A 21,190-nucleotide genomic window follows, 5' to 3' on the forward strand; every position below is an offset into this window, starting at 1 on the left:
AGGACCTCACAGGTGATTTTCCAAGTTGATCAAAGACAGAAGGCTTGTTAGAAGCGGCAGATTCATCTCCTACAGTGATATAATTGCTACTTGCCCTTCTTATGGAGATGCGCACTGGTGACGGCTGATTGTATCCCAAACCTTCACGTGGTTGTCTCGCTGCAGCTTCTGATGGTAGTTTCCCTAACTTTGACGGCTCATTAGGATTGTATCTAGCTTTTGCAAATAGCTTGTAAGCGTTAGGATCAAAACCTTCATCTGTTTGCTTTGCAGGGAGTGCCACATTGTGCAAATGATTTTGGGCTACAAACCCTGCAAGCGGTTTCGAGGACAAATTTACTGCCTCAATTCGTTTTACCGAAAGAGTTAACTCTTTTAGCATCTTGGTTTGGAGATTAGATGATTCACCTTCATCTTTCTTCCTTTTAGGGACATATTGGAGCGCAGGACTCACTTTCTTTCCATAAGATGCAATACCCCCTCTATAAGATTTATTTGCGTTGGGTTGTACCTCCTCGGTAACATCTTTGACTATACCAGTAGTCACTTAGGCTCTTTTAGTTGTGGGCTCGTCATTCTTGCTTTTCATGCCATCATCAACTTTTATCTCCTTCACAATGCGGTTTTTCAAGTAGAACTTTGCATTGGCAAAGTGTGACTCTGCCTCGGTGAATGGCTCATCATCAGCAACTATCTTCTTCTCGACTTCACTCTCGTAGTACTTCAAATATTGATGGTAGGTAGATGGAACCACTTTGTTCTCATGTATCCAAGGCCTTCTAAGCAAGACATTATATGAAGTCTTTGCATCGATCACATGTAGCAATGCACTTGATTGCATATCTTCAATGGTGATTTCCAGCCTAATTGCGCCTATGGCTCTTTGCCCCTTTGGTTGAATCCTTGGATCATCACATGACTTTCTGAGAGTTCGTTCATGGGAATACCAAGTTCTTTCACAGTGTGGATTGGCAAAATGTTCACTGAGGATCCTCCATCAACCAAAATTCGATTTACCTTTTCATCGCGCATATAGCCAACCAAGTACAATGGGCGGTGATGAGGAGTGTCACCTAGAAAAAGATCGTCATTTGTGAACGTGACCTTTTCCTCACAAGCATTAACTTCTTGAGGAGTGGACTCAATGGGCTTTTCTGAAGCTGGTGCCAACGGTAGGTCATCACTCTTTTCTTCCCCTTTGTTAGCATGGCAACAAGAGGCATCGATGCCCTCATAGGAAATCTTCGTGCAGAACCAACTTGGTAAGAACTCCTCCAAGGTCACTAGATGTCGTGGCTTTTGAGGATGGTGCACCTCTACTTTTGCTTTCTTCAAATGCCTAACTGGATTCTTTTTCATTGATCTTTTTACCATCATCTTCCTTGTTGGTTGTTCTACTGATTCTTTTTGTGGGCTCCTTTTGTGGTGCCTACGACGAGTTACCAACGTCCAACCTTCATCATCATCAGGTTGATCGTCTTCGACTTTGTTGTTCTCTAGTAATTCTTCATTTTTGATTCCATTTAAACTGCAAAACTCATCTAGATTGAATGAGCCAAAGGTGATAGAGACTTGGTTCGCGCTTGCTTTCTCATCTTCAAGAACGATCTTCTTTTCGCGAGCCAAGTCCATGACTTTGTCCTTGAAGACAAAGCACTTCTCCAGAGGGTGGCTCACAAGTCGATGGTATTTGCAGTAATTTGGGTCATTTGTTTTCTCAGCTTCATTTGGCCACTTCATCTCTGGAAGCTCAATGATAATTAACTCAAGGAGTTCTTCAAAGATAGATGGCACATCGGAATCTAGAAATGGGTACTCTTTCTCTTGCATTTCTTTTAGAGTCAACTTTCCACTTTGCTTATCGTGAAAAGAAGTGAATTTCATACTCTGCTTCTTGCTCACCTTCGTCGTAAACTTCATAGGTGACGTGTTGACATTTATAGCTTCTTTGCTTTCAGACTTGGTACGAACTTGCCCCACTTCCTGACTTCTTGCTTGTCATTCCCTTTGCGAGGTTCATAGATGGGCAGCCTTTCATTTCCAGCGGAGACCATGCTCAATTCCATGTTATGGGCACGAGTTGCAAGTTCTTCAAATGTGCCAGGCTTGATACCTTGCAAGATGTAGCGCAATCCCCAATGCATGCCTTGGATGCACATCTCTATGGCCGAAGCTTCACTAAGCTTATCTTTGCAGTTGAGTCTTGAATTCCTCCACCGATTTATAAAGTCGATAATGGTTCCCCCTTTCGTTGACAAGCATTTGTAAGTTCTATCATACTCACAGTACGTCTCGTACTATAAAAGCGATTGAGGAACTCTTGCTCTAGTTGATCCTAGCTATCGATAGATCTAGCCTCGAGGTCCGTGTACCAGTCAAAAGCATTTTCTTTTAGTGAGCGGACAAACTACTTGATGAGGTAATCTCTATAAGTCCCAGCATTGTTGCACGTCTCCACAAAGTGCGCAACATGTTGCTTTGGGTTACCTTTACCATCAAACTGTTGAAACTTCGGAGGTTGCTAGCCAGCAGGCATTTTCAACATATCGACCCTTGCAGTGTACGACTTTGCATATGTAAGGGAGGATTTGGAAGCAACTTCATATTTGTTATAATGGTTCCTTCAATGAACTCCTTCAATTGATCGATTGGAATCATCCCTTCAGATGAGACAGGGATAGCCTTAGTGGATGTTGCTTGTCTTGGGGGAGAGTCACTCTCTAGAATCTCTGGAAGCTTGTCGGGTGCATGGGTGGATTCTTCTTCCATCAAGATTCCCACCCTGTCTGTTATCTTGTCAATTCTAGCCTCTTGATTTTGCATGCATTTGGTCAAGCCAGCAATTGCTTTCGTCAAGTTTTCCAACTGCTCCTCCATAGATGAAGTGTTTGTCACAATGGCTTACATGATTGTCGTGGACGACGGAGAGTAGCATGGATTTTCACACAGATTGATCCTTGATTGGGTCACGCTATGTGGTGTAAGTGGGGAAGATCCATCACTTGAAGCATCATCATCTTCCTTCACAACAAAGTGCTTGGATCCGGAGAGGTCAAGCAGAGCAAGAGTTTTCTTGATCTTTTCAGCAACATCGTTTCCTCCTTCAGATGCGTTTGTGGAAGATCTTGCTCCTTTTGAGGATGAAGATCTGAAAATAGGGGTTGATGCGGAAGGCACTTGGGGTGATTGTTGTCCTAAAGAGCTTGCTTTGCTCTCGTAACTGGTCCGAAGCTTTCGAAGGTGACATCGAGGATGCTTTCCACATGAGCATAGAACCTGGAGTTAGCAGCCTTGGTGAAGTTGAACCGGAGTTGATTTTCTTTGAAGCCATTTCAATGTTCTTGGACTTTGGTGATTGAAGAGTTGAGATAATAGGTAGAGATTGTCCCATTGGGCGTGCCAGAATTTGTAGACAATAAATTGCATCGAGAAAATAAAATTAAGACCGTAAAATATCGCAACAATCGTAGTATTTTATTTCGAATATTTGAGTGTACAATCTCTATGAATTCTCTTATTCTTCTTTTCAATTATAAATAAATTCAAGGGTCTTGAAGCTTGATCTTGAATCTATGTTTGTTGTCACGAACGATGATCTTGAATTCAGCTAGTACGAACTTTGATTTGAACTCGCACTCCTTGAACATTGATTTGTTCTTCGTTCTTGAGCTTGAACTTGATTTGTTCTTCGTTCTTGAGCTTGAACTTGATTTGTTCTTCGTTCTTGAGCTTGAACTTGATTTGTTCTTCGTTCTTGAACTTGATTTCTTGAACTTGAACTTGATTGCTTGAAGCTTGAAACTTGTAGAGAAATTTACGGTGTTTGATCCACGAGCTCTCTCTTGCTTCTTGTTATAACTTCTGGTCTCTTTTCTGGGTTCTGAAGACCCCTATTTATAGTTGTGGAAAGGAGGAGTTGTGATAAGAACAAACTCTTTCCGACCAATCAAATAGAAGTGTGATATGGCCGCATTTGATTGACCAGAACAGGTCACTTGCACACGTGGCGCGATTTCATTGTCCATTTAATGTGACTTGGCATGCCTTGTCATTTTGACATGTGGCATGATCATATTGGCCCTTCCGCTTGACTTGGCGCGCCACATCATTTTGACACGTGGCACCAAACTGGGCCTCTAGGAAGATGTCATCTTGAACTTAATGAAGTGGGCTCATTACTTTAGCCCAACTAAATGGACTAGCTCAATGGATTAAGACTTATTTATTTAATCCATATATATTGGACTTATATAATTAATTCAATTATAGTAGCCAATAAATTTATTTGAACTAATATAACTTGAATTTAAAATATAGTCCAAATTATTTTATGGATTTACTTCTAATAAAATTTATATGCCTACAGCCGGAAAAAAATGATGTATTGAAATTTTAACTGAAAAAAGTTTCTCAGCTTATATTTGTTTTTATTTCTTTTGCTCTTCCTCCCACACATAAATTACACTTTCAAGAAAAAATTATATATATATATAAGAAAACACACTTAGATCGGGATAAAAATCTGTCACCAGAAAAAAAAAACGCCGAAAAAATGGTGTTTGTGAAATTTCGACGACTACCATTTTATGCCGCCGGTGACCAAAACAAAAAGAAAGAGAATGAAATAACCAAAAAAAAATGAGAATAATAAGAAATAAGAAAAAATGATAAGAAAAAGAAGAAAGAATAAAAAAAAGTACTAAAAATACACGTGTGGGCGCGTGTAGCTCACCACTTGCCAAGAGTTTGGTTGTCTAGTTTTAGGGTGCAAATAATTCCATTTAAAATAAGTTTAGGGGGTAATGAGATTCCTGCAAAGAAAAAGTGTGTAGTTGGGAATCTGAATATAAGTCAGGGGTACTTATGTATTTTCCCTAAATATTATGATAAACTTTTTGGAGCAAACAAAGATAATTTTTACTTTTATTTTTTCTTAAATTATGTGATTAGACTTATACGGTATAATTGGAAAAGAGGGAATAGGATTTTTAACTGTAACTTTTGTACCTTTTGCAACATTTTTTAGTAATTTAACAAGAGAGAGATGAGACATGAACTTGAGATATGTTGAAGTTATATGCTTTTTGTAGATGCTAGAATAATCTTAGGCTGCCTGTAAATGTCGTCAGAATAAACTAGTAATGTTTAGGGCGGCTTTTAAAAAATGCTCTAATATTGTTTAAAAGCGTTCAAACCATTACAAAATCAACTTCCCAATCAACTCCTATTTCCAATTTCCATAATAGATGTTTCTAAAGAGGTTCAATGTATATTCGTCGACAAGTAATAGTAGTATTTTATTTTACTTTCTAATGTCCTCCATCTCCTTTCTATAAAGCACTAGGAGTATTACTTAATAGAGACAGAATAATCTTATACACAACATAATGCTCAATAACATTTTTTAATATCCAAAAGTAGAGATTAAATAAAATGCATGCACTAAACATCATAAGCGTAATCCAAGATTTAGAAACCATAAACAGCACAAGACAACATGACATTAATATTACAAATTGCATGCAAAGGCACGCAACTTATTATTGTATGTATGTAGTTTCTGCATTATATTGTACTATACGTACTACCAAAAGCTAACCAGTCACTCATCATCAGAAAATGCACACCAAACAACTTATATGATAATTTTTACTCTGTTCAGTAGAACAGCTGCTCCTGCTGCTGAGTTGCAGCAAATTAGTCATCCATCAGAAACATATCCCTTGAGAATGGAGATGAGTCTGGATCTAAATCCAGGAATGACTCCAAGTTGGAAATCTGTTCCTTGAGCTCATAATCATGAAGTTGAGGATCCTCAGCAGCAGCCATTTCGATGGGGTAGTAGGGTGTTGGGTTTTCATATCCGAAATTCATCATTGAGGCCGGATTCTCAGACATAATGTCAGAACTCTCTAAAATGGTGCTAGTGCAGTGTCGCTTGGCTGGTGGCTCCGGAAAGTTGAGCTTAGCCTTGTCACCGCGGATTCGTTTTGCAGCCTCGTCATATGCCCTTGCAGCTTCCTCAGCCGTGTTGAATGTACCTAACCACACGCGAACGCCTTTCTGAGGATCACGTGTCTCAGCAGCCCATTTTCCCCATGGTCTCTGCCTTATTCCTCTGTATTTGTTCTTCCTCGGCCTTGGGTGGCTCTCCTTCTCAACCTTCACACTTGTACCACCTGCACATTTATTCTTTATTACGGTTTCTGCTAAACATTTAAGCACAACGACTACTCTGGATTTTATTTCAGTTCCATTTTGAGTGATCTTCAAAAACCGCATTAATCAAGTCAATTCCATGTTGATTCATTTGACATCGCTAAAGTTATTCATCAACTTCTGCTCCCAATAAGTGGTGGTTTCATATGATTAATTAGTTGACATGGACTGGGAAGCAAGTCTGTCACATGAAATGGCCTATGCGATATACATGCAAAAAGAGACTATTTACTTAGTTCTATCACATTCATTTTTTTTGTCAATATTTGGAGCTAAATCAGATTAAATAATTAACTTTGGATTAAAAGAAATTACACGAAATATATAGCACCCTCTCTGTCCCAATTTACGTGGCGCCATTCAAATTTCAAGAATCAAACGAGCTTTTCTTTGACCCTAATTTTCCATATGCCTTTTAAATATTTTGAAAAGTTAATTATTATGACGTTTTTTCAAAAATTTCCAAATTCATGGCCAAAACTAAGAAGTTGACTCTTAAAATCCAAATGGTGCCACAAAAATTGGGACAAAGGGAATAGCTAACAATTTTCCTCAAACTAATATATCAATATAATAAATATAAGCATTTAGTTTGCACTAAAAACTTCCAAAATAATTAAAGAAATAAAAGCAATTAAAAAGCAAAGAAATAATTACTCTAGGAAAGTGGTCACAGCCTTTTTAATTGCCACAAAAAAAAGAAACAATTTTTGTATATATAGCATATCTCTATCTCTCTACACACACACACATATATATATAGAAAATATTGTGATTGAAATTTCTTTTCTTCTCCTTTTTGTTCGGTTTTGATTAGCTCGAGTATGATACTAATTGATTTGAAAACGACAAGAAATTAAATATATTAGTTTGATTTTTGTAATTCTGACTTGTTTTATCTGAAGCAGAACGCATGTTCAAATAAGATAAACGCAACTACCGGCTGATACTCGTATTAATATGAGTTTAAAGAACATAAACTAAGAAATCACATCTTTGCAGCAATTTAAATAATGATTTTTTTTAAACATTTAGGGGAAATCTGGGAGTAAACTCTTGTATACATCCTGATGCAATAGAAATACGAAAAAAATGTGTTGTTTATGCGTGTACTAGCCATAGTCTTTCCCTTGTAATTCTGACTTGTTTTATCTGAAGCAGAACGCATGTTCAAATAAGATAAACGCAACTACCGGCTGATACTCGTATTAATATGAGTTTAAAGAACATAAACTAAGAAATCACATCTTTGCAGCAATTTAAATAATGATTTTTTTTAAACATTTAGAGGAAATCTGGGAGTAAACTCTTGTATACATCCTGATGCAATAGAAATACGAAAAAAATGTGTTGTTTATGCGTGTACTAGCCATAGTCTTTCCCTTGATGCGTGTGCATTTATTCCCTCTTCATCCCAATGAATTTTCAATTATTTTTCTAATATTTATATCTTTTATTTCTAATTCCTTTGAATAAAAAATAAACCGAAATAACATTACCTGTAAGAAAAAAATTACTCAGTCTGTCCCATTTATGACACTGATTTCTTATTTGAATATTTTTAAAACTATTTTAAAATGTTGTAAGAAAATTATGCTAATATTATACTTGTGCAGCTTCTCAAGATTTTATTTCATAAAATTAAGGTAGTAGTGTAAAAAATCATCTGAAAACTAGATATGGAGTAATATTAGTATATTATTTTCAAACTCGTCCTATTTGGACATTTTAAAACTATTTTAAAATGGTTTCAAAATTTCAAAATATTATATGACTCTAGTGCAGTTTCTCTAGATTTTATTTCATAAAATTTACGGTAATAACGTAAAAAAAAATCACCTTAAAATTAGATATGGATTAACTTTTAGAAAAGACGCAGAAAATTTGAAATAAAAAAGATAAATAAATTATAAATTTGAATGCTTACTCGAGTTCCCAAATATAGAGTTTATTTTTTTATTTTATTACAGAAACCGTACGGACACGACTGTATCGCGTGTTAGTCCCGAGAAAATAATCATCAGGTAAATATATTCTTTTGACGAATAATCATCAGATATATAAGACTATCATTACACTCCTCCCATTTTAAGACTTATCAGTTTTTCCTTAATAATTTTCCTCATTTATTAAAAAGTTTTTATAGTCAGCACAGATTAAGTGGTACTATAACAACAAATATTATGACATAGAGTAGTATTTCTGATCACAAATTTTCTTTTTTTAATTTCGTGTTAAGTCACATGACTATATATGTCACATTCATTGATACGATACGGAGGGAGTATAACACAAGCATATATGTGAGAGAGGAAGTATAAGAACATTATCGCACCTTTTTCGAGTTGATTAAGTTTGCCGGAATCTGATTTCTGAGGCTTATTGTAGGACTGGGTTGGCGACTGAACGGAATCAGATTTGCCGGCAATGGAGGAGGAAGAGGAAGACCAGAAGTCGGAGATAGGGTCAAGCTCAGCCCAGAGGTCACGAGCAGTGATTTTCCGGCAGCGGTTTCCGACGGGTTCATAGTCGGAGATTATGGCACCTCCACACATCTTTTTGTCACTCTGATGTCTTTTCTTGTTTTTTTTTTTTTAAGTGAAAGAAATGGAAAGAGACGATGTAAATTGTGCTTGGGGGTGAGTGTTTATTTATAGGAAAAGACAATTGCAGTTTAGTCGTTTAGTTATTTTTTAAGATATAATTTTGTCTCTCATCATAATCCAGGTAAGCACATCTAACCTGAAATTGCTTGGAATATTCACTTTTGGTCCCTTCACTTATAATATTTGAGATGTTTTGATTCATCATAGTCTGAAATAGCACCAATTGGATTAGCCATGTATCATAATTTCACATCACTATTGACAACTTTTTATAAATATATTAAAAAGATATTTTAGTATCTTATTCCAACTATTAACGTCACCCAAAATAGGTATATGATTGTTCTATTTTATGTACTCATTTCACTCACTAAAGGATATTAAAGCAGTAATTATAGCATTTCAATCTAATATCTCATGTTATTTTTGATCGACAAAGATATTATATTTATGATTATTTCACAAATAATTTTTTTCAACGGGAACACTATCATTACACATCAATAATAATTATTCATTGTTGCAAAAGTATTATCGTATGAATAAATATTGACTGCAAACTCAAGAGCTCATAACCATACATTATACTGTATGTTAATGAGAGAACTTAGAGGCTAGTAATAGTATTAACATGACATATTTTATCTAAAAAACGATAAAATCCATGAATTGAAGACTAAATATATTTACTATTATATTCAAGCAACAAACTAAAAATCTATCCATCATTAAGGACTAGAAGTGCAAATTTCTCAAATAGGAATAAGCGGTTACACCAATCAGTAAGGGTAACGACAAATTTGTAGCAATTTGGAATTTTGGCAGCAAGTGGAGGTTAAAAAATAAAAATAAAAAAAATCGGACGGTAGAGAGAGGGCCAATCTAATTGGAGGGTGAGATCATGGTCGTAACAAGTGGACTGTTTTCAAACACTCTATTCCTTTCAAACTCTTTCATCACTTCTATCATTATTAGAAGTCAAAAAAAATTCACTCACTTTTAACTTTGGTTAAATTCAAGTTTACCTCCTAAACTTTTTTATTAGGGTAGCATTATGGGCGTACATAGTTCGGGTTGGTTTGGGTTTTGCAATTACCAAAGCAAACCAAATGTATCGGATTATTAAATCTAAAGACCAAACCAAACCAATAAAACTTGGGTTTTTCAATTTCGATTTTTCTCAGGTTTTCGGGTTATTTGAGTTTTTTCGGATTTTTTTTCGGTAAAATCTTCGTAGCACAAAATATATAACTTGTGCTCAAAATATTTCTTTAATTCTAGTAAGATATAACTATATAAGGTATTTTTCAAGAAAATAATACAAAATATGAGATGTGTCATGACATTATCCTAAAATATTCAACGATAAAGACAATAAAATTATGTAATATAAATATTGCTTAATTAAAAAGCCATAATAAAAATAAACATAATGTAAAAGTTCTAAGTCATGCTATAATAAGTAGACTAATAAGGGAGTATTAATTACATGAGTAAACGTTAAAGAAAAAATAAATAGGTTATGTTTTTTAATCTAAATCATTACCAAACAAAAAATAGATATTCAATACATTGTCGTTCCTAGTATTGAATTGAATGTCTTTTGTTAGCATTAGTATTGATTTGATTTTGGTTTGGGCTTTGTTAGCATTATTTAAGTTACTATCAATAGCTATAAAACTTATTGGAACAAAAGTTCTAAGTCCAACCTTGAAATAATAATACTTTAAAAGATAAAATTATAAAAAAGTTTAAGAAATATTTATAAATTACATCACAATAAGTATATTTATATATTGAATATATCTAAAATTTCTATATATGTAATGTCGGGTTGGTTTGGTTTCGGTTTGACTTTCTTTAGTTAAAACCAAACCAAACCAATTATGGTCGGGTTTTTTTTTCCAACACCAAACCATAGTTAGATTTTTTTTCTCGGTTTGACTCGGATTATCGGGTTGGTGCGGTTTGTCGGTTTCCTTTGTACACCTCTAGGTAGCATATCTCCTTCTATATTCTGTATGGGGATAAAATATTTGTTCGTTGAATAGTTTGGGGAAAGAGTTACGCCATACGAATGCAAGTAAGAAAAGAGCAGTCTGGTGCATAAGATATCTTGCATTCGCAGGGTTTAGGGAAGGGCCACACTCAAGGGGTGTGATGTAGACACTTTACTCATGCAAGCATTAATAACTATTTTCACGGCTCGAATCAATAACCTATAGGTCATACGAATACAACTTTACTGTTACTATAAGTGGTTATAGTTCAAATTTTGACACATACTTTCGTCTTGTTGTTTTCTTTTCTTCTTCTTTTTCCCTTTTAAGTATTTGAGTTATATAAAATTTATTGATCCGACTAATTTTGATTCGCGCTGATAAACCTACTAAAAAAAGTGAAACGCTTCCTACCAAAATGTTTTCTCCTTCTAAAATTATTCTTTCATTCTTACTTGCCCCTTCCCTCTCTTAACAAACCACTCCACCTCCATAAATAGCAATAGTCTATACAGGGGCCGACAAATTTTGTGGCCTAAAGCCAAACTTTATGAGGGGCCTTAACTTTTTAATTTTTTTATTATTTATTTGAAGTCTATTTTTTTTAGCTTTTCTTAGATACAAAGTTATTAATAATTTTCTTATAATCAATAACTCCTAATTAGTATTTCTTAATTGATAATATAGCTAATCCATTTAACCTTTCTTGTTACATTGTTATTCTTAGGTAACATTTTATCAATTTTAATTTTGAAAACTTCTTTCCGCTGAAGCAACAGTAACATGAGTTATGAACATTATTCCATAAGCAATTTAGGCATTTAGGAAAAAATTAAATCTTTTTATTTGATTAAGTGTATCAAGTAAATTGTTATCTTCTAATTGTACTATTTTTCTTACTACTTTTAATTCAGAAAATAAATTCAAACCATCAATATCGAATTTATTATTATGCTTTAAGGAACATTCAAGATTAAGGAAATATTTTTTCAAATTGAAGACAAACAAGATGGTCCATAGTGACCGGTTAGATTAATATCAAGTTAGATGTTTATAAGGAGAAAATCCAACAGCCTTATAATTGTAATTGCAATATTACGAGTTCAATTTCATGTGCTTTGCCTATACCCACTCCCATGTTAATTATGTGAAATAAAAATCTCAAACATTTCACGCTTGCATTTTAGAATTCAAGTAGACAGTTTTATGAAGTCTCCGAAAAATTTCAAGAGCTCTCTAAAATGGTAACTTAAATATTAGGTTTAGCGAAAGTAGTAGGATCAAGCATCAATAGTTGTGACGGGATGAATAGAATTTTGTCATATTTCAGAGGATTCGAATTCGAGCCATGAGAATAGAAAAAATTTCTGATAGGAAGGTTTTTTCCCCTTTGATGGACTTTATACAATGCAACTCTAAATTAATTGGGGCTCTAAATCGGGTACCAAACACAAGGGGAAAGAAGAACAGGGATGATGAATCAGCTGAAGAAAAGAAACGTAACTGAAAAGAGTGAATGTGCCAAAAGAGGACAGAAAGCTGAGAATAATAAAAGGCGTCACTCAGAAGAAGTGACCAAACAAACAGCAAGAGCACAGAACTGTCTGTTGGGAAGTAAAAATTTAGGGCTAAAAAGTAAGTAGCTTACTGCTTCCCAACACCTATTAGGAATAGGAATGGCTTCATGCTGAGAAACTCAACTATCTTTCTCTCACAAAACGTGACTTTGCTTCCCTCATCTGTGCTGTCTTCATTTGATGGAGGTTTCTCAATCTTGCTCTTTTCTATAACTAAAATGCCTATCATATTTCATTCCCCCAATGTTCACTATTTAACTCCCCCACCAACGGATGAGGCTGTTCTTCCTTAATTAGAGATCTCAGATTCGAATCCTGGATATGATAAAAATCTTTGGTAGGGAGTGCTTCCCCTGATGGAGTCCTACGCGGCGCGAATCCGGATATAGTTGGACTTCAATGTAGGTATTAGATATCGGGTAGGAAACCAAAAAAGAGAAGGACTCCCCAAAAAGGGTAGCCGCTTGTGTACTTGCTGACCCTCAAAACAAAGTTGAAAGTTGTATTACTCTTATATACTAGTATGATTTTATGAAGAGCTACAAGGCTTAAACTAAACTCTATTGACCATCTCATACAAAAAGAGTTCACTTGTGCAGAATTGTTGTTTCATATGTTTAATACGAGAATGTTCTACAAGTAGTAAACTTTTTTACCTCTATAAAATCGTTAGCTCGTTTGCTGAAGTTTGATTAGATTTAGATATTAATGACCTTCAATAATAAAAGAGAGTGGCATTAAGTAACAGCAATATATAGTGAAGAATAAGAATAACTGAAGATGGGATCATATATATTTTTTCTGCTAACGAGAACTTCAGCAGAACATGATTTTAACTATTACAACAATAAACTGTCACCTGCTTGCGTTTTTCGATATTTAAACCAAGCTACAACGACCAGAAAAAGAAGAAGCAGGTTTCATCATTACACAACTGTATTGACCTATTCCATTTTTGGCTTTGCTAACAGTTAAAATATTTTCCAACCATAATTACATCAAATTCCAAATCTTAACACCTTCCAATCACATCAATCATTCAACTAAGCCTTAATCTCAGGCTAGTTGACCAAACAAATGAGAATACATCAAACAATAATATGCTATATTTCAGATTCCAGTACAAAGAAATTTTCAAGATATTAAATGACAGTTCACAGTGGCAACAACAATATGATTAAAATACAATAGGTAACAAACCAAGGACCAGAAAAAGTTGAAAGAATTTCTACATATAGTTCCGCAGAATTGGTATGACAAGAGTAGTTTTCAAATCATCTTGCTAGTAAAAGCTAAGGAGAAACTAATGTGACAAAGCCTCTTAGCCAGCCATCTTATTCAAGCGGTGTATGGTACTTCTTGCCACCCTATTACCAGGATCAATATTCATAACAGTTCTAAGGTCTTCCGCCCCGAGCTTGTACTTCTCCATACTCTCATACAACAGAGCACGCTGCACAAGGACGGAAACATTCTTGCCATCTTGTTCTAGCACCTGCACAACAAATGCACGCAGATAAGTCTTTATTCAAATGATAACACATTCAACGAAGTAAAGTCACAAGAGTTTGGTCAGCCGCAATTAGGCGAAGTCTTTGCATCTAATCAGCCAGAGCATTCTACATACAGGTTAAGGAAAAGGGTTCCATGCATCAGTTTGGAAAAAACACAAGTACTTTCATCTTCTTTATGATGAGATTTTTTTGTTCCTGAGACTTTCTCCAGTTACTTTTGTTGAACTTCTCTTCTGTAATATTCATACATTCATGCACTTGCTTCACACAGAAGATGATAAAAGCAAAAGTTACTTAACAGTTTAAGTAACATAAAACAGTATTATTCTGACTACAAGTACTCTGACACTATTTCCACAGAAATTTTTTGAAATGCACACTGATTAGCAATAATTGAGGAAGTTCAAGTTTCCTGATCAATGTAGTAACTCACAGGAAGCATAAAGTGCGTTAAACCAGATTGTATGTAAACACAGTGTCACAGTCACATCTTAGCCACTTAGCATGGATTGCTTTGGCAACAAAAAGGCAATATGTAGGCGGGGCTGAATATAGCCTCTCGCTGCCATTTGATTGCCTAATATCACATCCTGGGGTTTAGGAGTGGAAGAAACCATTTTACCCACCCCCCACCCCCACCCCCCACCCTTTTTTAAAATGTTTTTTCTTTTGGCTGTTCATTTTCTGAATTCATTTTGCAACATAAATGTTGATCACATGTATGACAGTCTTACTAAATTCTGCTCAATCATGAGGGGTCTCGGTACTTAAAATTCACTGTTAATCATTTTTTTTATATCCGAGAAATATCCAGAGTCACTGGGGGAAGGTTTGAATCTCTATGAATATGGCCCAGCTCTCAATCCTTCTCCACTTAAATAATAGGCTTGTAATGCGGTCGAATTTGAATCCGCATGCCTAAACCACACATGCTGCTACCACTAGACCAAAGCCCTGGAGGCATTGGTGCTACTCATTTTCGTAAAAGCATGGTCCAAATATGAAACATCAATTTCCGAGTCTTTATTTTATATATACTAAGGTCCTTGATCTGAATTATTAGTTCAAAACCGTCATGGAAAAACATGTTTGACAAGTAAATGCATCTAGATAAAGTATGTCTGCAATAGCATAAAGCATTTCTACATAGTGGTGATGTTTTTACATTTGCAGCGTCCATAATTGAGTACTACCTACTGTAACTTCATTAGTGTCATAGGTGGCATAAGACATCGTATGCGATGCAGATACCCGAAGAGCAAAGATTATATCACACAAAATCAGCGTGTGAAATGTGTAAAATAGGGATGGAACATTGTTTGTTTATGTCACTTTGTCACCTTTTCTTTCATTGAAATTCAGTCAAGCTGTGCACAGCTTTACAAAAGAAAATATGGGGCATGTACCTACTGGTGGGTGCTTTTAGAATATACCACTTTCCCCTACATGGCTTATGGTAAATTGAGTAAATGAGCCAATACTCTTCTAGAACGAGGATGACATGGAAGCTTATTTGTTATTGCTTACAGTTTCAACCAGAAGTCTGTAATAAAATGAGGTGCAAAAACTTCCATGAAATACCATCAACAGCGATTTACAAATAAATGACCATAAATTAACATCTAAAAGACAATAGAGGTCTTAGCTCCACTAACAAAGCATGGTTACCTTCGTACAGTCAGCCACAGCCTTCTTGTATTCTCCTACTTCTTTGTAACATGAAGCCCTACTTGACAGAACCTCCATTGCACCAGCTCCATCGCCAGCCTTCTCAAGAAGGATGACGGCCCACGACAACCATTTTATGGCATCAGCATATTGTCCCTGCTTGTGATTATCCATTCCCTTGTTCTTGGCCGCGGAAGCACTAACACCAGCAGGTGGTGGTGGAAGTCCTTCAAGTTCAGTTGTCTCACTGCTATCATTAGCACCCACAAACTCCGATTCAAACCCCCAATCATCACCCCCTGTAAACTGCTGGTTCTCACTCCCCCCTCCAGCAGCTCCCCCGAATGAAGCATTAGTTGATGAAAACAGTGAATCAAAATCACAAACACCCGAAGACTGAGTAGCCGATGGTTGACTCTGAGTATAAGTAAATCCAAAATCACCAACACCTGAAGACTGAGTAGCAGAGGGTTGACTCTGAGTATTAGTGAATCCAAAATCATCTACTTTGGAATAAGCGCCACCTGAATTCGACCTTGTTGAAGCATTAACATTGCTTGTAGGAAATGGGTCCGATTGAAATCCTGATCCACCTGATTTGGTAGCATTTTGGAAATCCCCAAACACATCATCCCCTGAACTTTTCTTATTAGTTTCTTTACTACCCGACTTCATATTAGGACCAGGCTTAGACGAAAAATCAACCAACGAACCAAAAGGGTCCTTATTGACACCCATTCCTCCTCCAACTCCACTTCCACCCATATTTTTCAAAGACGGACCTCCTAGATTAGGGCTTTTACTATTACCACCACTCAAATTCACACTGCCACTATAACTATTAGCGTTATAACCACCAGCATTACCCCAGCTACCACCAGTTTTCACAGAATTGCCACTCTTTGGCAAATTATCAGCCATACCACCCATCGAGAACGTGCTCTTATTAGCAGTTGGGGCAGCACTTTTCAGAGGGACATTGCTATTACTCTTATTTCCTCCTCCTAATGCTGAGCTCACCAAATCACCAAACAAATTAGGGTTTTTGTTAGCAATCCCAATAGTTGAGGTGACATTGCTAGTGCTGGAAGGAGCAGCTGAAGATGATCCCCAACTCTTCCCAAATATGTCACCGACCATTGAATTCGGGCCGGATAATGACCCGACTGGTTGGTGAGTCCATGTTGATTTGTTGGGCTGAGTCCATGAGGATCCAGGATTCGGTTTGGACGAATACGTATAGGATGATGAAGATGACGAATACGAAGACGTTTTATTCTTCTGATCGTTCAGACTAGATCGAGACCGACCCGAGTTCAAACTCAGGTCAAAATCGAAACTACTACCTGATTTCCCGTAATTTGAATTCATATTTTCTTTATTGGGTCTCGATTCAAAAAGAAAATTTATTCTACAGATCGGGAACTATGATAATTAAAAAGAACGAGATCCGAGTTTAACTTTTGAAACGTACCTGATGATGATAAGGAAATTACAAATAAGATAAAGAAATGATAATTCAGCGGTAAGATAACGTGAAGCTCCGGCGAGATGATAATCGGAGCTCAGATCGAAGAATGAACCGACACGGTGGAGGTGGACGAAGAGGAAATGCCCGATAATGTTGGGTAATTAAGGGAATACAGAATTTAATCATTTATTGCCCGGAGAGTTACTTTAGATCTTGTTTTTCATTTTCTCATTTTCATAATAAACAAGTCGAACTGCTTGTTTGGAGTGTTGTTAGTATCCTGTGGTATCGTATTATATTGTTATTTTAAATATAATATTTATTTTAATTATTACTTAAATTTTAAAAAGAATTACAAGAAAATATACGTGACTTCACACCATAACAAAAAATGAATCATGTATTTAAGTTTTACCCGACCTAACCTATATTATACATATTTTAAAAGTACGAGCAAATTCAAAATTTTTGTTCTTACAACCATTGCTTCTAAAAGCTATGGAGTTAAATTTGTGTTCTTACGACCATAGCTTTCACTCTCTCTTCTTCTCGCATCTTCAACATATGCTTCAAGGGACCGTGTATTTTCTACTTCTCCCCAGTGTCACTTGGTTGCAATATAAGAAAATTAAAGAGTAGAAGTCCACCATTCAAGGTCATTCAAAGCTTTGCTTTTGAAAATAGATTTTTTTTAGTTTGTCAGTTATTTGAATTGGGAACGATTTTCAGTTGCAATTCTTGTTCAAAACCAGTCCAAATCTCCATTAAATGACTTCAAATTTTATATACAACCTTCTTATACTATTTCTAACAAGTCTAAATACACCCACTCCAAATTTCTCACAAATCAAATTCGAAATTTACACCCATATATTTAAGCTTGTTAAAAATTTAGTTTTCACCACCCAAATGGTTTTGGTTTGATGAACTAATATTTGAGTCACAGTTATTGATTCGAAAATTAACTTAAAAGTTTAAGCAATTTTAAAAATTGAATAGTAATTTCGAGAACCTATTGGAGTTGAATGTTGAATCTTAGCCTATTATTTTTGGGCTAGTTGGTTGTAAAATGAAATATGTGCTATAAAATTAAAAAGTAGGGAGCCCAGTTATTATCGTATCGTACCTTACTTTTTTCTCCCATCTTGACCTTTATTATTGAATAATCAAATTTTATCATTTACCCTACTTTTTAATATAATAATTCTATTTTGTATCTTAGTTTTTCTTAGTAATATTGCAACTTTATTCTTCATATTGTTGGTGTGTGACATCATGAAACGACGACAAACGATACTATCTATCCAAATATTGTATTTATCAAACAATATAATATAATGCAGTACAATATAATGCGATACATTATGACATGACATGTAACAACCATCCAAACAAGGTGTTAGTAGGGCTAATACCTTTCCCAATTAATTACAAAAAGAAAATACGTTTCCCAATTGTGACCTATTAACCATTTATTTACTGTTTTAATAATAATAATTAATAGAGAAGATCACTGCCAGGATAAAATCAACTTTCAGCAGACATCTCTCATATGCAGGGAGACTACAAGTCATAAATTCAGTATTATTCTCGTTGCACAATTTTTGGGGGTTTGTCTTTATATTACCTCAGAGTATCTTGTCTGAGGTTAACAGGAAATGTAGGAGCTGTCTTTGGGGCTGTACAAATAATCATAGGAAAGTGGCTCTAGTAGTTAGGAATAATGTCTGTATACTAAAAAAGTTTGGAGGTTTAAATACCAGATGTTGCAAGAATTGGAATATTGCATTGGTTGGGAAACTAATTTGGTTACTTATTGTTAAGAAAGAAGGGTTGTGGGTTAAGTGGGTGTATGGTCTTTATATAAAGAATGGCAATGATTTCTGGAACCATGTCCCTCCAGCAGATTGTAGTTGGTACTGGAAAAGATTGCACAAGCTGAAATCTAATATGCAGACCTGGTATTTGAATGATAGATATCAGCTGATCTCTAATGGAGTTTACTCTGCTCCTAAAAGCTACATTGAATAGGATGGAACATTCTGAATTGGTCAGTGTCCTTCCTTACCTAGGCATAGTTTTTGTGGCTGGCTATGCAGGAAAAATTGCTAACCAAAGATAGATTGTTGTTGATGAACATTCCTTGCGATGAATCTCACTAACACCTATTTCTAGAATGCAGATGGACTTCAAAATTGGATAGGCTGTCTATTTCCACAACTAGGGATATCAGGCACACTGGAATTTTGCATTGGGGACAAAGAAATAGTGACAGCTGTATACAGTGCAATAATATATTATACATGAAAAGCTCGGAATTGGAAGCTTTTTAAGGGAGTTGTTGTATTTACGAGTTTTGTATAATACAACAGGAAATTAGAAGTAGAATAGATATGATGCAATCCTCCAAGAGAGCTCGTAGGTGTTCTCGACTAATTACAAGTTATGTAACTTGTGTTTTCTTTGTTGTTGGAGGCCTTGACACTAGCAATACTCTTCCTGGAAAGGTGGCTGTGAGGTTAGGGTGCTCTTTAGGTATATTGTTTCTTGCTTGTTATGGTAATCATTAACAGCGTATTACCAAAAAAAAAAGTTAATAATAATAATAATAATAATGTTCGATCATTTTGTACTTTCTTCAATTATTCTATCATCTGTTTCCATTTTACTCACAATCTATTTGCATTTTTCACCAATACAAACTCGTTCACTGCAACTTAACCTGATGGAACTTGCTTGGACTATGCATCCGTTTTTTTTTTTTTTTTTTGCTTAGATAGGTGATCATTATATGATTGATTATTAGTTTATTGGATTATTTTCTGCAATACAAATTTCTTATGAAATAATGAATAAATTGTTAATAAATTAGGTAAAGCAGTGCTGCTTCTTTTCCATTTTTTATTTTTTTCTGCTCCATCATTTTTTATCTTAGATCCAACAGACACCATAAGTCTCATTGTTGTCTCGGTCATCAATCATTAATTACAATATTTTTGTTGTTATGAATTGTCAATATTAGTTGTCAAAGAAAAATTAAGGAATTTTTATTTGTTATAGCAAATGTTGATATCTTATTTATTTTAAATAAATATCCTTTTAAAAAATCATATTCCATAATTACCTTTTGATTTTTTATAGCCAAATATTTATTTATGGTGACCTCCTACTCTTAAGCCATATAATAAGCTTTGTATTATTTTCTTTCTCCCCTCAAATTTCTCGTATCCCTCAAATCTCTTGTATGCAATGGCTATAGCAACTCTGGTTTTGTGACTGCAACGTGGAACTTGGATGTAATGAGTGGGGTAATTGCTACATAGATTGAGATTATTGCTATAAAAGTAACCATGATTCTTGTCCTTTTCTTGTGGAATATATCCAGAAAGCTGATTCGACGAAAGATCCAATGTTCTTCATCTTAAATTTCCAGCTATAGTGGCCCTAACACATATCTATTCTCCCCTCTCTCTCGTCTTCCACCTTTACCTTTTTAACCTAACCACCATAGCCCCTTCATTTTTAACTGATTCTGTCACGACCAACAAAAAGAAATGATGAATCCATCACCTTCAGATCTGAAAAAGGAACAACTTGAAGAAAAGCACCAATAATCGAAACCGGAAAAACAAAACATTCAACAAATAGAAAATAAATGCCGACAGATCGGTAGGTACCCGAATGATTCGAGTTTCATTATCGAGAAGGCAAGAAGCCCTAATAATATCATCAGTGGACATAGCATGGAGCTGGTCATCTTCGAAGTTGCTATCCTCTGCCATCGTCGTTGCCATCGTATCTTCTATCTTGTGTTTGTATGAGAATCCCGGGGAAAAACGGAATTAGAGAGTCAATCTGGGTAGCTTGTGCAATGAGAAAGCTTTCTGGAAGATTTTATTAATATATTTTAATGTATCTCGTTGTATTTTATTGTATTCATTGTCTTTTTTTCCATTGTATTTCAATATATCTCGTTGTATTTCATGTATTTCATTGTATTCACTGTCTCGTTGTATTTCATGAATGTATTCATATATTTTTTTAATTAATATAATTTATGTATTCAAATGTATATATGTATTCAAATTGCTCTATTTTTTTTGTATTTATCGGCTGGAAAAAATATTCAACATAT

The 21,190-nt window shown here is 35.2% G+C and overlaps 2 protein-coding genes across 2 annotated transcripts; both read right to left on the bottom strand.

Annotated features, from left to right (window-relative positions):
• Window positions 1-5,483: 5,483 nt before the first annotated feature.
• Window positions 5,484-8,848, bottom strand: LOC107817958 (ethylene-responsive transcription factor RAP2-3-like). Its single transcript, XM_016643859.2, has 2 exons — window positions 8,555-8,848; window positions 5,484-6,179 (listed from the first exon to the last, which is right to left on the bottom strand). Exons 1-2 carry the CDS (start codon window positions 8,772-8,774, stop codon window positions 5,698-5,700), a joined length of 702 nt encoding a protein of 233 aa, XP_016499345.1. The 5' UTR covers window positions 8,775-8,848; the 3' UTR covers window positions 5,484-5,697.
• Window positions 8,849-13,486: 4,638 nt separating this feature from the next.
• On the bottom strand, window positions 13,487-17,323 carry LOC107817949 (uncharacterized). Its single transcript, XM_016643851.2, has 2 exons — window positions 15,585-17,323; window positions 13,487-13,897 (listed from the first exon to the last, which is right to left on the bottom strand). The coding sequence occupies exons 1-2, from the start codon at window positions 16,953-16,955 to the stop codon at window positions 13,724-13,726; spliced, it is 1,545 nt and encodes a 514-aa protein (XP_016499337.1). The 5' UTR covers window positions 16,956-17,323; the 3' UTR covers window positions 13,487-13,723.
• Between the last annotated feature and the right edge of the window lie 3,867 nt (window positions 17,324-21,190).

Source organism: Nicotiana tabacum, chromosome 7, assembly GCF_000715075.1.
Source record: "Nicotiana tabacum cultivar K326 chromosome 7, ASM71507v2, whole genome shotgun sequence".
NCBI classification, from domain to species: Eukaryota; Viridiplantae; Streptophyta; class Magnoliopsida; order Solanales; family Solanaceae; genus Nicotiana; species Nicotiana tabacum.

Bases quoted from the DNA above. Each gene is read 5' to 3' on its own strand.
- LOC107817958 (XM_016643859.2), bottom strand. From the start codon at position 8,774: ATGTGTGGAGGTGCCATAATCTCCGACTATGAACCCGTCGGAAACCGC. The intron at 6,180-8,554 runs GTGCGATAATGT...ATAAATGTGCAG, and splicing joins ACTTAATCAACTCGAAAAAG to GTGGTACAAGTGTGAAGGTT.
- LOC107817949 (XM_016643851.2), bottom strand. From the start codon at position 16,955: ATGAATTCAAATTACGGGAAATCAGGTAGTAGTTTCGATTTTGACCTG. The intron at 13,898-15,584 runs GTAACCATGCTT...TTTGTTGTGCAG, and splicing joins CTGTGGCTGACTGTACGAAG to GTGCTAGAACAAGATGGCAA.